The following is a 13211-nucleotide window of genomic DNA, read 5'->3' as shown; positions in this document are numbered from 1 at the left end:
AAGTCGAGAAGCGACGCGACGCCGTTCGCCGCCATAACTGTACCTATAATCTTGCGATTTTACGCCGCGCAAAAAGCTCTTCGAGAAAGTAGAGCCGAAGGAGGCTCGCGATAATTAGCCGGTTCGACCCCGAACGCTTTTTCCCTGATGAAGCTAAACGCACCGTTAACAGCTCCGATTCTTAGGCTGGCTTTAAGAGAACGCTTTCAGACGAGCAGCCAAGTATTAGCGGTGCTACGATGGTTTGTTAAAGAAACCAGGTAAACCGAAGGAAGCTCACTTTACTCGATGGCGTGGACGTTCGAACCAGTGCGCTCGCTTTCGCGTCCAGTTAAGCCTGCATTTCTGCGGTCGAAAATTGCTTCTGGTCAAACTGGTATCGTGGATTAACTAGATGCTTTTGTTGCTTATGAGTAAATAGCCGGTGGTCAAGTTAATTTTCAACGAGAAAAAAACGAGAAAAGACAGGTTTACTGTTCTTATATTTGTGTGTTTTTGACGCGTAAAGATAATGATTACGGATTCTGATTTTAGATAAGATAAGAATAATTCACGATCACGTAAGTGCAAATTTCGAAGATTTCACAGGTTGAAAATAACAATGTATAACATAGTACACTATAATTGTAACACGATACTTTATTTTGCAAGTTATCCTCTCCATTTACTACCTTATTAAATTAATTTCTTATTTAAATTCAAGGCATTTCCCGATTTTTCCAGCAATCTCATGCTCGAATTTCCAAAGCTATGTCGGTCTCGAACACGTATTGATCGGTCAGATCGACACAGGTGTGTCGGTGGAAATGTTAGCGAGGAACTGCTGATTGTACATACTGTGCGAGTGACGATCGAGAGGCCGACCGTGTACGTTCGAAGATAGGCAAAATCGCGGTAGCTGTTATCGGATCCAGTGTTTTGCGCTGTTATCAGACTCTGCCACCAAAACTGTCACGGTCGAAATGACCACCGGAGTCCAGCTAGATTCACGGTGAACCACGCCAACCTGTGTATGTACAAGTATCGGAGTAATGGTGTTGCACTTTGATCGGGTCTGCCACCTCGAAATTTAGAGCGCGATTTAGACAATCGTGGTTGTTTGGAGATAATCTCGTGTCTCTTTAAATAAATCTTTTCGTTACAATTCGAGTGGCACTTATTAAAATTAGTAGGAAGAAATGAAATTATGCTCGACGGTGCAAAAGACTGCTTTACTTTGTGGTCAAAAACGAAATTAATAAAGTAGGCGATAAGTCGATCCATTGAATATTGAATTCGTAAATTTTTGTTTATTTGAAAAAATTATATACTTCGTTCAGTAAACTCGTTATCTCTTTCACGATTCTAGTATTGTTCGCCATCGAAACATTCAAAGCGATTTAATCTAATTATCTGCAAAATCATTAAGAAATTAGTGAGTTAAGAATTAGATAGACATTCCGCGATGCGGACACGAGATTGACGTTGAGCACGACTTCATTATGCTGAGAATCGCATCTTCCAATGAATCGTTTACGCTCGAGTTAGGTCAGTTTGCAGTTCAGCTAACTTTTGTATTTCGCAACGCGTCCGTCGATCGATCGGCTATAGGTCCTTCTGTAGAGTCTTAACCCTTCGCTGTCAATAGCTCTTCGTTGAATCCCTTGGGCTAAAGCATCTCTACTCAAGGTGTTCGTTCGAGCGGAAGCCACTGGCTGTCGTCGAGGATAACCTGGCTTCACCGCATTCCCTCTTGATCCGGCTCTTCCGAATCCATCCCAGCAGCGACCGGTTAAGATATCCGACTGACTCGATATCTTCTCTGTTTTCAGGTTCTTTCGGTGGTCCTGTACGAGCAACAAGGACGGACAGCTCGTGCAGCGGAGCGTCGTGTCCCTCGTGGTGTCGGGGAAACGACCGATTGATATCTCAAAAATCACTGACGATGAGCTAGCGACACGATGAGGAGGATGAAGCAGCGCGCGCTGCTCGCCTGGCCATGGTTGTGGCTGTGGCTGTTCGCGGCCACAGCGGGTTCCCCGTCTTCCGACACATTCGTCTCGAGCACATTTTCCTCGTCAGCCATCAGTAGCTCGGTCACCAGACCGTCCTTGTCCTCGGCGATTCCAACATCCACGTCCGCCTCGTTCACCGAAGACTTTGCCCTGCCGCTCGATCAGGAGTTCCGTTTCACTCAGCCGCTCTACAATGTCTCGATCCCGGAGAACTCGATCGGGAAGACGTACGTGGTGCCCGAGGAGAGGATGGGCATCAAACTAGCGTCCCCGGACACTAATTTCGACGTCCGCTTCCGTATTATGAGCGGCGATCGCGACAAATTCTTCAAAGCGGAAGAGCGCACCGTCGGTGACTTTTGTTTCCTATTGATTCGGACTCGAACCGGTAACGTGGACGTGTTGAACCGCGAACGAAAGGATCGTTACGTGCTGGAAGTGCGCGCCACCGCGTCCAAAGGTGAAGGCAAAAACCGAGTGACCATCCTGGAGGCGGACACGACGATCGTGGTGACGGTGTTGGACACCAACGATCTGAACCCTTTGTTTTATCCGACCGAGTACGAGGGGACCATAAGCGAGGACACGCCTCTGCACCGCAGCATACTCAGGGTAATGGCAGAGGACGCCGATCTCGGCAGAAACGGCGAGATTTATTACAGCTTTGCCGAGGAGACCGATCAGTTTGCCGTTCACCCGGTCAGTGGGGTAATAACGCTCACCAGGCCGCTCAGGTAGGTCCACGTAATAGAATTCTCGTGTTTCGTTCGACCAGCCCGTGGACGGGCGTTACCGACCATTCACGAGGTAGAAATCTTTGCTCGAATCTCTTGCCAAGCAATTTGTTCGAAAATTTGCTCTGCCTCCTTTTTCGGCGCTGTCCTGCTCTCGTAGGATGAAGCGCGGCGAGGATTGTTAGGGTTAAGCAACCGCTTCAGAAGTGATTCTTCCATTCCGACGCGTTAACTAATAAAATCCTCTGCTCTCGTTGCGTTTATCGCACGCTGAAACACGAGCAGAGAATGTCATTAAAACGAGTGATCAAACGTTGAAAGCGCGTTGTATTCGGGTTGATGACGAATGAATGGCACTGTACGAGAATGTCGGACACGCTTGTAAAGTACTTTAGTAGGTATTTTTCGCGTTGTTAAAGATTCAAGTGGAATTCGTTTCATAACGATTGTGCTTATGGAAATTGCCGGAATCCTTGAACTCCTATTACGGCAATTGAGAATATGAATTAAGCAGAGAGCGATTTCGAGCACGCTTTCAATGTTTCACCACTTGTATTTTTGTCGTTACGCTGAATTTGAATGAACGGCATATACCTAACTCGGGCTCTTTGAAATGTAACTTCCCTCCCGGTCTCTGAAATCTATCGAACCATTTCTTTTCCAACGCAGATATTCGGAACGAGCGATCCACGAGCTGGTGGTGCTAGCGAAGGATCGAGGAGCCATGTTTCGCAGCGGGGGCGGCAGCAGAGCCAGCACCGCTAAGGTAACCATCAAAGTGCGGCAAGTAAATTTACACGCGCCCGAAATCTACGTGCACCACTTGCCCGACATCGTGGAACACTCGAACGCGGACATCTACGCGATCGTACGAGTGGTCGACAAAGACGAGGGTGTTCACGGTGAAATCGCGAGCCTGGATATCGTAGGCGGCGACCCGGCTGGCCACTTCAGAGTGCGACCAGCCGGTGGCCCGCACTCCGGCGAGTACAACATCGAGGTGTTGCACCTGCTCGACCGAGAAACCGCGGTGCAGGGTTACAATTTAACGTTGCGCGCGATGGACCGTGGCGTGCCGCAACGATTCAGCTACAAATTCGTGCCCGTCCATCTGGCCGATTTGAACGACAACGCGCCGGTGTTTAGCCGCGAGATCTACGAGGTGAAGGTCCCCGAAACCGCGCCCATCAACACGCCTGTGATAAGACTGAAAGTGACCGACGCGGACGAGGGGAAGAACGCGTTGGTGTTCCTGGAGATCGTGGGCGGTAACGAGGGAGGCGAGTTCTACGTGAACGCGGAGACTGGTATGCTGTACACAGCGATGAATCTGGACGCGGAGAAGAAAGCGTTCTACACGTTGACGGTGTCGGCGGTCGATCAAGGGAACGCGGGTACCAGGAAGCAATCGTCCGCTAAGGTGAAGATCAACGTTGTAGACACGAACGACAACGACCCGACGTTCGAACAGTCGGAGATGGAGGTGTGGATCGACGAGAACGAACCAGCCGGCACCTCGGTCGTCAAGATCACCGCGAAGGATCGTGACTCAGGTGAGAACGCTTACATCTCGTACAGCATCGACAATATTCAGAAGGTGCCGTTCGAGATCGACCATTTCTCGGGTATCGTGAGGACCAAGCAGGTGCTCGACTACGAGACCATGAAGAGGGAGTATTTGCTACGAGTACGGGTCGGCGACTGGGGCTTGCCTTACCGACGCCAAGCGGAGATGCGTTTGCACGTAAAGGTGCGCGACATAAACGATAACAGGCCGCAATTCGAACGGATCGAATGCACCGGCCACGTGCCGAGATACGTGCCCATCGGTTCCGAGATCATCACCGTGTCCGCCATCGATTTCGACGCCGGCAACATCATCAGTTATCGCATTGTCTCTGGAAACGAGGACGGCTGCTTCGCCCTGGACTCGGCCAGCGGTGTATTATCCGTCGCCTGCGATTTGTCCGACGTTAAAGTTACAGACAGAGTGGTGAACGTCACCGCGACGGACGGCTCGCATTTCGCGGACGTGAATCCTGTACACATGCATCTGGTGAACGCGAAACGGAACCTAGGTTCCCAGGGAAGGATCCTGACGGATCAGAGCGGCGCGTTCGAGTGTCGTGACACCGGAGTCGCCCGACGACTGACAGAGGCCATCGCCGCGGCGGAACGGAACAACGTGCCCTCGAAGGGCGACGAGTACGCGTTGACGCCTAGCAGATACGGCGAGAACGTGCACGCACCCGAGTTCATCGATTTTCCCAACGAAATCAAGGTCAACGAATCCGTGAAGATAGGTACCACCTTGGTGAAGATACGAGCAAGAGACAAAGACCTAGACTACAACGGGAAGCTAGTGTTCTGTATATCGAGCGGTGATCGCGATTCGGTGTTCGGCATCGATCCCGATACCGGCAAGCTAAACGTGATCGGTTATTTAGACAGAGAAAGGGAGAACGAGTATTTCTTGAACATCAGCGTGTACGATCTGGGCAAACCTCAGAAATCCGCGTCGAGAATGCTGCCGGTAACGATTCTCGACGTGAACGATAACGCGCCTAAATTCGAAAAATCCTTGGCAAGCTTTCGTATCTCCGAGACAGCTCTGAACGGCACTAACGTATGGCGTGCAAACGCTACCGACGCGGATCTCGGGGAGAACGCGCGTGTCACTTACTCTCTGGTAACAGAGACCAACGATTTCCGGGTGGATCCCTTGACGGGTGTGCTGAGCGTTTTCGGCAGATTGGATAGGGAACGTCAAGAGATCTACGAGCTGAGAATACGGGCGCAAGATAACGGCGGCAAAGGCACGGACACGCCTCCATTGTACTCGGACGCTTTGGTCAGGGTGACGGTAGACGACGTGAACGACAATGCGCCCACTTTCGCCTTGTCCAGCTATACGGTGAAGATCCGAGAGGACGTGCCGATTTGGACGGTCGTAGCGGTTGTCGACGCGACCGATCCGGACGAAGGCGCCGGCGGCGACGTCGAGTACTTCCTATCCGACGCGATGGAGAGCGAGGGTTTCTTCAAAGTCGATAAAGTGTCCGGCACGATCAGAACTGTGCAGAGTTTGGACTTCGAGGAGCGCCAGGTGCATACTTTGACCATAGTGGCGAAAGACAGGGGCGAACCGTCTCTCTCCTCCGAAACGATGGTCATCATCGAAGTGGTCGACGTGAACGAGAACCTACATGCACCGGTTTTCGACGACTTCGTCGTGTCCGCGAGTGTGTTCGAGAATCAACCGATCGGAACTCTGGTGACGACTGTTCGTGCGAAAGACGCGGATCCCCTTGGCGGAGACTCCAGAATAGGATACACCATTCGAGGCGGGGACGGGATCGGGATCTTCTCCATCGATAATGAAGGTAAGTCTTTCTTAATTGCCTCGTCGTGCATGGTAATATTAATTGTCTCTTTGGCTTGCAAAGCTATTGCGATTGAAATTGAATATTTTGCCTCGCGGCAACAAAAGCAAGTCAGAGTATATTAACGACGAATGGCGGGCTATGACAATATTTAATTTTTTCATCCGATTACCTTTAATCCCGCGCAATAACGAGATTTATCGGCGTTGTAAAATTGTTGATGGACAGGTGCCGACGGTTCCCAGCAACAGGGGTCTCCATAAACCCATAAATTGGCCGCAGTCAATTAAACTCGATATTCATAACTACTCGACTATCAAACAAGAAGAGCATCGAATCGTTACCTGTCTATCTGAATCTCAGTAGCTCAAACAAACGCGTTTAATTTCATCTTATTAAATAACTCAGTGTTGATGGTTCTTCTTTTTTTTATCCCTGTATTCGTTGGCGCTTTCATCCACCATCGTGACAAAGATTTCCATTCGCCCGGTTAAAGCAAAGAGACAGCAATCTCGTTCTTTCACGTGATGTTCGTTAATGAGAAATTTGAATTTTAAATGAGAGCAAAAATCAATCGACGCCTCGTTGTAAACGTTTATTTAAAACCCGCTCGCCTTTTGACAAGCATCGACCGCATTATACCGTCCGGCTGCCGAACCTGTGATTTGCATATTAACCTTTTTACGCGAAACTTTTCACGTCGTCGCTTCAACCGTGTAATTTAAATTCATTTCTTCCCTACTTTGAAATTTCACGCGTTAAATTCCTTGCTCGATCGATGCTCCGAAACGTACACATACGTTTTTCCCTTCGAAATTTGTCCAATGTGTGTATCGAGTTCGACGAGTTCCAAAGTTTCAACGTTTAAACTTCTACAAACTACTTGTTTCGCAGTTCGAGCGAAGAAATTCGAAATAATGCTTCCCCATTTCTTACCGATCAAACGCAATGTAAATGCCAAGATTTTGTTCGAGAAATGTATTGTTCGACTATCTTCGTTATGTGGGAAACTTATCCTGAATAGATTAACGATATATTTAATTAGAATATTAACGTACGTGGTTTGCGTTTTATAACGAGACGAAGCATAGGAAACGGGACAGGATAAATGTAAAATCGTGGAAGGAAATCAATGAAACGTAGTTCGATCGAGATAAATGCAAGCCGAGATAAAAAGTCGAGTTATTCGCAACAGGTCAGGGGTGGTTTGGTAACCCCCTGAAAAATCACTCGAGGTCGAATCGTGAAACGTGGGCGATTTCGTGGAAGCCGATTTCGGTCTCAGCCAGAAGGAGAATCGAGCGTAACAATACTTTAAAATCGGGTTCGAGGCCTGGTGACAACCGCTCCAATTTATTTTTCGTAACAATCGAACCGTACGTTCGACCACGGGACGCGTCTCTTTTCCGCTTAGCTGGTCCCTCTCTTTCGTTGTATTTCCGTCCGTAGTCGTTGTTGATCGATCGAGTGCAACGAAAATGGGACGAAGAGCGAAAGAGAAGCACAGAAATACGATGAAGAAAAAAAAAAATACGCGTAGCACGCGTTGTACCTTTTTACGTCCGACAAGCAAGCGGACTGATGCTTCGTGGCACCGCTCCAAAACGAAGTTACAACGTCGTGGCCCATTAAATACGAACGTAGCGGGTTTAATTGAATTATGGGGCTCGTGAGGGGTCACTTTTTTTTCCAGCCCACCGGCGTACATTAAATTTCTCCAGTGGTCTTCGCTTGCCGCGAAAACCACTCGAGAAATCGCGTGTCATCCCGTTTAATAGCCGCTCGAACGCGATACCAGAACGTGATTCTTCTTTACTTTCTCAGTTGCGAACATCTCTCTGCGGTGCATTTCACGAACGATTACGTCGTGAAATTATACCTCTTCGATGCATAACTAGGGTTAAAAATAAATTTGATCCTTAATGGGTTAAATAGAAATTAGAAATCAGATTATAATAATGATAAATGAATAATATATGAAGTTTCGATTGATTCACGGGGTATACATTCGACCAGCCCATCGATCTACTTACGTAGGGTCTGGATGCACGAGGTTGTATTGGGTGCTGGCAGTTCGTGCGCGGCCGAATGTGTGCCGCAAGAGGGTTGTATTGATCCTCCGTCGAGCAAAAATAATACATTGTCAGTGGTATGCATATTCAGCCGATGTAAATATTCATAAGTTGTGCCGGTGTATTGCCTTCGTGTTTGGAGCACGACCGGTGGTAACGTCGTTCACGGTACCGGTACCGCGTCGCTACTCTGACGGATCTCGCGATTATACGAACCCTCGCGAGACCGGAGGATGCTCGACGCACCGCTGGCAAGCTCGTTAAACCTGATTTTCATGTGAAATTCTTTTCAATTTCATTCGTGACCGCTGCGTGACGTCTCGAGATTTCAAACGAATTCGCTTAAGAACATTAATTCGATTACCTCCAAGATCATTCGGATTTCTAATCAATTCGAGGAAATCTCGAAAAAAATCTAATAAAATCGAAGCGCTGTAACGAGCAAGAATATTCGATATTTGTTATCGAGCGTGAAATAGTATCGTCGGAATCAACGCTTGTAACAGGAGCACGCACGCACGCGTAAACGTATCCATACGTGTACCTACACGTACATATACGGGGCTTTATTAATGGACTAACGCCGCGACAGCCGCGGGCGACAAAGTGGACAGTACCTAGCGGAATAACGCGTTAGCTCGTTTACCGGAAAACGTGCCGGTCTCCCCACGTCTCGTTCCTCACTCTCTCAAACTAGGTGCGCCAGTTTTCTATGGTGATCAGAGTTTAACTGCATTTTCCTCGCGGTGGCGACCGGGTAAACCGCGTCATGGCAAATTTAGTCTATCGTCGGACGACGTCGTTTGCTTGCAACGAACCGACGCGGCGAATGGGGACGGCTAACGAGCCCTCGTGTACAACGACGCTTCGACGACCAACATACTTTGCGCATAATCGTCGGGAACCACGATGGATTTGTTCCGTCTGAATCAAAACGATTTACCGACCTAGTTTGGAATAGTTTAATCGCGTATGGGTCAGTTTTTGCGCTGATAATGGGAACGTTAAAAAAGATATATTGTGAATACTTTGAATTTTATAGAACGTCTATTGATTTTTACCCCTACAAAGGCTAGGTAAATCCATTCTAAGAACTGGGTTCACCTGCTTGAATTAGCATCATTTGCCTTAATTGCCATGACGTGCAAAGAGTTACAAGTCGAGCAGTTATTTCGAGAAATCTTGCGGCACCTTTCGTGCACGAAATAAGGAAAACGGTTCTTTGATAGCACACTCGGTTCGAGCAATTTTAAGCAGATAAATCGGTATCCGGAAACGGTTGACCTCTCTACCTTTCTCTGCTCGGTACCCGAACCCGTTCTCTTTTTCTTCTCGCCACTGGCGAGTTACCGCTTCGGAGGCAAAAGGTCCGGTAGAATTCGCAGGACTCACCGCGACAAGATCGGTGATCCATTACCGAGGGTATTCGAAGAATTTCCGTGGACAAAGGTGCTGAAACGCGGGTCACGACCAATAAGAGAGGAACGCGATGTCGGCTTGGTAACCTGTAGCCAACCAGTCGCAAAACGTAACCTAATGTCTGACGAATTAATCTAGCCATGATAATAAATTTACAAACAGCTCGAAGATAAAATTCCAAAATCCAACCATCGCGTTTGATTATAACGAGGATTTCATCTTGAACTTTGTCATTTAATTTCGTTATGAACCTCCCGTATAACCCAGTATTATTATGTTGTTGACAAGAATGCGGTAGCAGAAAAACTGTCCGCAAATGAAATCCCACGAGCGAGTAATTATCGGGCTGGTTGTTCCAGCGATGTCGATGAACGAGGAGCAGGATGATCGAACGAGGAACGAGCACCGCTTGTGGAACGCGAGCGATCGGACAGAGCGCGCCGCGGCATCCCCATCGGGCGGCAAAAATCCAATTTAGCCGACGAGTGCCGTACGGGGCTGGTATATTCGTAGCGGTTCGTGAATTATACCCGGCATAACGATCGTGCGCGTAGCCGCTCTAAATTACCTCTATCGACAAACGCGATGTTTTTATTCCCCTCGAAAGTCGTTTCCTCTGCCTATACCGCGTTTTGCAATATCGCCCGCCGATATCGATCCCGCTTTGAGGACAGCAGGCTTACGCAATCGGGGATATTTTATTTATGCGCTACTCTTCCCTTTTTTCAATTCAAATTTTAATCGATTTGTAAGTGGTATCCAGATTTCAAAATTACCTAATGGCAATCCATCAACTCGATGGGCAACGATTCTAAAATTCATCTTCACAGAGTTTAAAATATTGAAACAAGTGTAGGGAGAATCGGGAGGAAAAGCTTGTATTTAATATAGGAGACCGTTTAGGCGTGGTCGCGGTAAGAAAGAATCTGTAGATAATGTCTCTGTTTTGTTTATTCCCAACGACCTCACTCGCAATACTGACTGTCGTTCTCGTAATGACTGCTCAGCAGTCCTTAGCAGGTGTATACACTGCCATCTACAGTAATCATGGCAGGGGAAAGGAGGGAAAAATATAAATTTCGCCTACAGATGTGTGGTAGAATTTTTATACACATTTCCCTCGGTCAACCGAGAAGAACAATAGGGGTGACGTTTTACCGGGTGTATTTCCCTTCGCATTCTTTCGCCCACTTTCTTCGTCAACGAAGTGACGCGTACTCGTTTGGCCGTCGTAGCGGAAAACTGCGCGAGTTTGTTCAAAGGAGTGAATGCTGTTATGTAGCGGAGCGTGCTGCAGATGGAAAACATCGTAACGATTCTAGGAAGAAACGTTACAAGTAGCGTGATTGGAAAGAAGGTTTCTCTGTAAGTCGAGGTTGCCTTTCAAGTTCCAATGGATTAGAATTGCTTTCGAGCGTACCTGCATTCTTAATGTCAATTAATCTCGATCAACGAAGTCGATATTTTTAGTCTCGTCAAAGGTGTACTAACTCTTACGGTATTCTTAGAAGCGATTTCAAGTATTCTGAAAAATACCATTAATAGTATTACGTAAAATGAATAATGAATAAGAAACGAGTTGTTTATCTTGTTAGCAATATCAAGATCGACGTGGTTATTTTCGTAGATGACCAATAACGTCGTGAAAGTTTAAATTTCCGCAGTCTGTATTGAAATTACGTTCGGACGAATGTCTTGTCGAGTTGCGCGCGGCCGAGGTTGTTCCTTTTTAATTTCTCTATGAAACATTAATGATCGCTTAATAGAGATCTCTTTGATGCTACGGACTCGTTAGGAAGTGCTACTGCTGGCAAATTAACAAAGTCGTTAGAAACAGTCTTCTTTTGAATAATAAACTAGACAGGACACGTGCAACACGTTTATGAATCTTTGCTCAAGTACTGGTCTAGAATGATTAAGAATGCGACGCGAATTATAACAAAATTATGATAACTAATTGGCGCAACTAATTTACAGTTGGTATTGATTGTAGAAGGATATTTTGGTTTCAGGATTTTATATTCATAACGCTGTAATAATACTAGTAGATGTGGTAAAATCTGTTAAATCGATTTCATTAAAATTGATACAGTTAAATTAAAGTTTGCTGTATAATTAAAATGAAGAAAGAGGTAATTAAAGCTTTATTTATAAAATCGATCGTGCATGCTTATGAACGGTAATAAATTAATCTCGTGCAACGTAAAATATGGAATATTTCATCATATTTTGAATCGTTATTTGGAGGAAATAAACATTCATAGATGTTCTTCTTCTACAAACCTTCTGTACTAACAATTGCATCCTGTATTATTCACATTCGATCCATGAAAATTTCATACATTATCGAAATGATGTTCCACTCGAAGTCTCGAGAATTGTTGGAAATAATATTTCAATGAGAGCATCAAGTATCATTAACGCAACGTTTCGTCAAGCTTTATAGAGAAACGATCGAACCTGTATGCACGTTTACGTGCTCTCAACAATGTTTGCTGTTCTTTACACGCTCCAGCCGCTCTACAAAAGCGAATTCGAAATTGTCGGTACCCAATACTGCTGGACAGAAAACGCAAACGTTATCCATCGTCGATGAGTCATTCGAATCGAAAGCAACAAAGGGTTTCTTTCCTAGTTCCATAAACTTAATTATTTACTGAAAAACCCGGTAGAATGGTTCGGTAGAGAAATTGAAGAGAAAATACTGGAATGTTTTCGTTGTATTTTTCAGCGAAACTCGGGGACGTCAAAGCGTAGAACATATTACTCCTACTATTTCTTTTTTTTTTTACTGTTGTAACAAATGGAAATTCTATGATGCTAGGATACATCGTTCTTTCTATTTTTATGGGCGATGTCGATAGAATATGAACGTGATATAACCTTTTCAAGAATGTATAGCAAAAATAGAATTCTTTCTTGTACTTCAGTTTCTTCTGTTGGACGTGCTTTTATGTCAGCGAAAAGTTTAAACGAAATATCGAAAATGGAACGGACGTCTTCAAAAATTGAAGACTGCGATGTACCTTTTCGACCTAGTTTTGAAAGTTCTCTTAGTAATACTGAATTTTACTTACATATTCCATAATTTCTAAATTTTTTTATTTACTATGAAAACGTTTGTTCAAATAAAACAGCTCGGTAGATTTCACGTAAATAGAATGTGAACGAGAATTAAAGTGTCTGACTATACATTTTCACTGTGGTAATCAAACCGTTTGAAAGCTGAATACCATATAAACTGTAGCGCGGCAATTTCGATTGGAATTCTACCGAGACGATGCGATTTCTATCGAAAGCATAAGTGACACCCATACGATGACAGCTGTCACCATCCGGCATCTAATTACAAGTCACGTAACGCAGCGAAGCAAGATGCCGGGCGACGATTGTAACGCTGTAAAGCATGTTTTCGACGGGCGTAACTCAACGTTCACGCGTGCTTTGCGTATGAATTTTCCTCGTGAATCCTTAATGAAACGACGGAACCCGTTCGTATCATCGTGTTCGCGCCATTAAGTGACGCGTCTTCGTAAATTGCACCTGCAATCAGCCGCAAACCACGAATCGCTTGGATAAAGCATGGACCACCTGTGTCCCTGTAAAGGA

At 46.0% G+C, this 13211-nt stretch overlaps 1 protein-coding gene across 7 annotated transcripts in view; it reads left to right on the top strand.

Moving 5' to 3' along the window:
• The window catches only part of LOC114883227 (fat-like cadherin-related tumor suppressor homolog), a 291047-nt gene that overhangs the window by 95176 nt on the left and 182660 nt on the right, over window positions 1–13211 (top strand). For all 7 annotated transcript variants that reach the window (XM_029176014.2, XM_029200842.2, XM_029200833.2 and 4 more), the window contains exons 2-3: window positions 1812–2728; window positions 3398–6111. In XM_029176014.2, the coding sequence (XP_029031847.2) occupies window positions 1941–2728; window positions 3398–6111 (3502 nt within the window). In that variant the 5' untranslated portion in view covers window positions 1812–1940. The remainder of the gene's footprint in view (window positions 1–1811; window positions 2729–3397; window positions 6112–13211) is intronic.

The sequence above is a fragment of the Osmia bicornis genome, chromosome 4, assembly GCF_907164935.1.
Source record: "Osmia bicornis bicornis chromosome 4, iOsmBic2.1, whole genome shotgun sequence".
Classification (NCBI taxonomy): Eukaryota; Metazoa; Arthropoda; class Insecta; order Hymenoptera; family Megachilidae; genus Osmia; species Osmia bicornis.
This window is presented reverse-complemented; position numbering and strand designations above follow the sequence as displayed.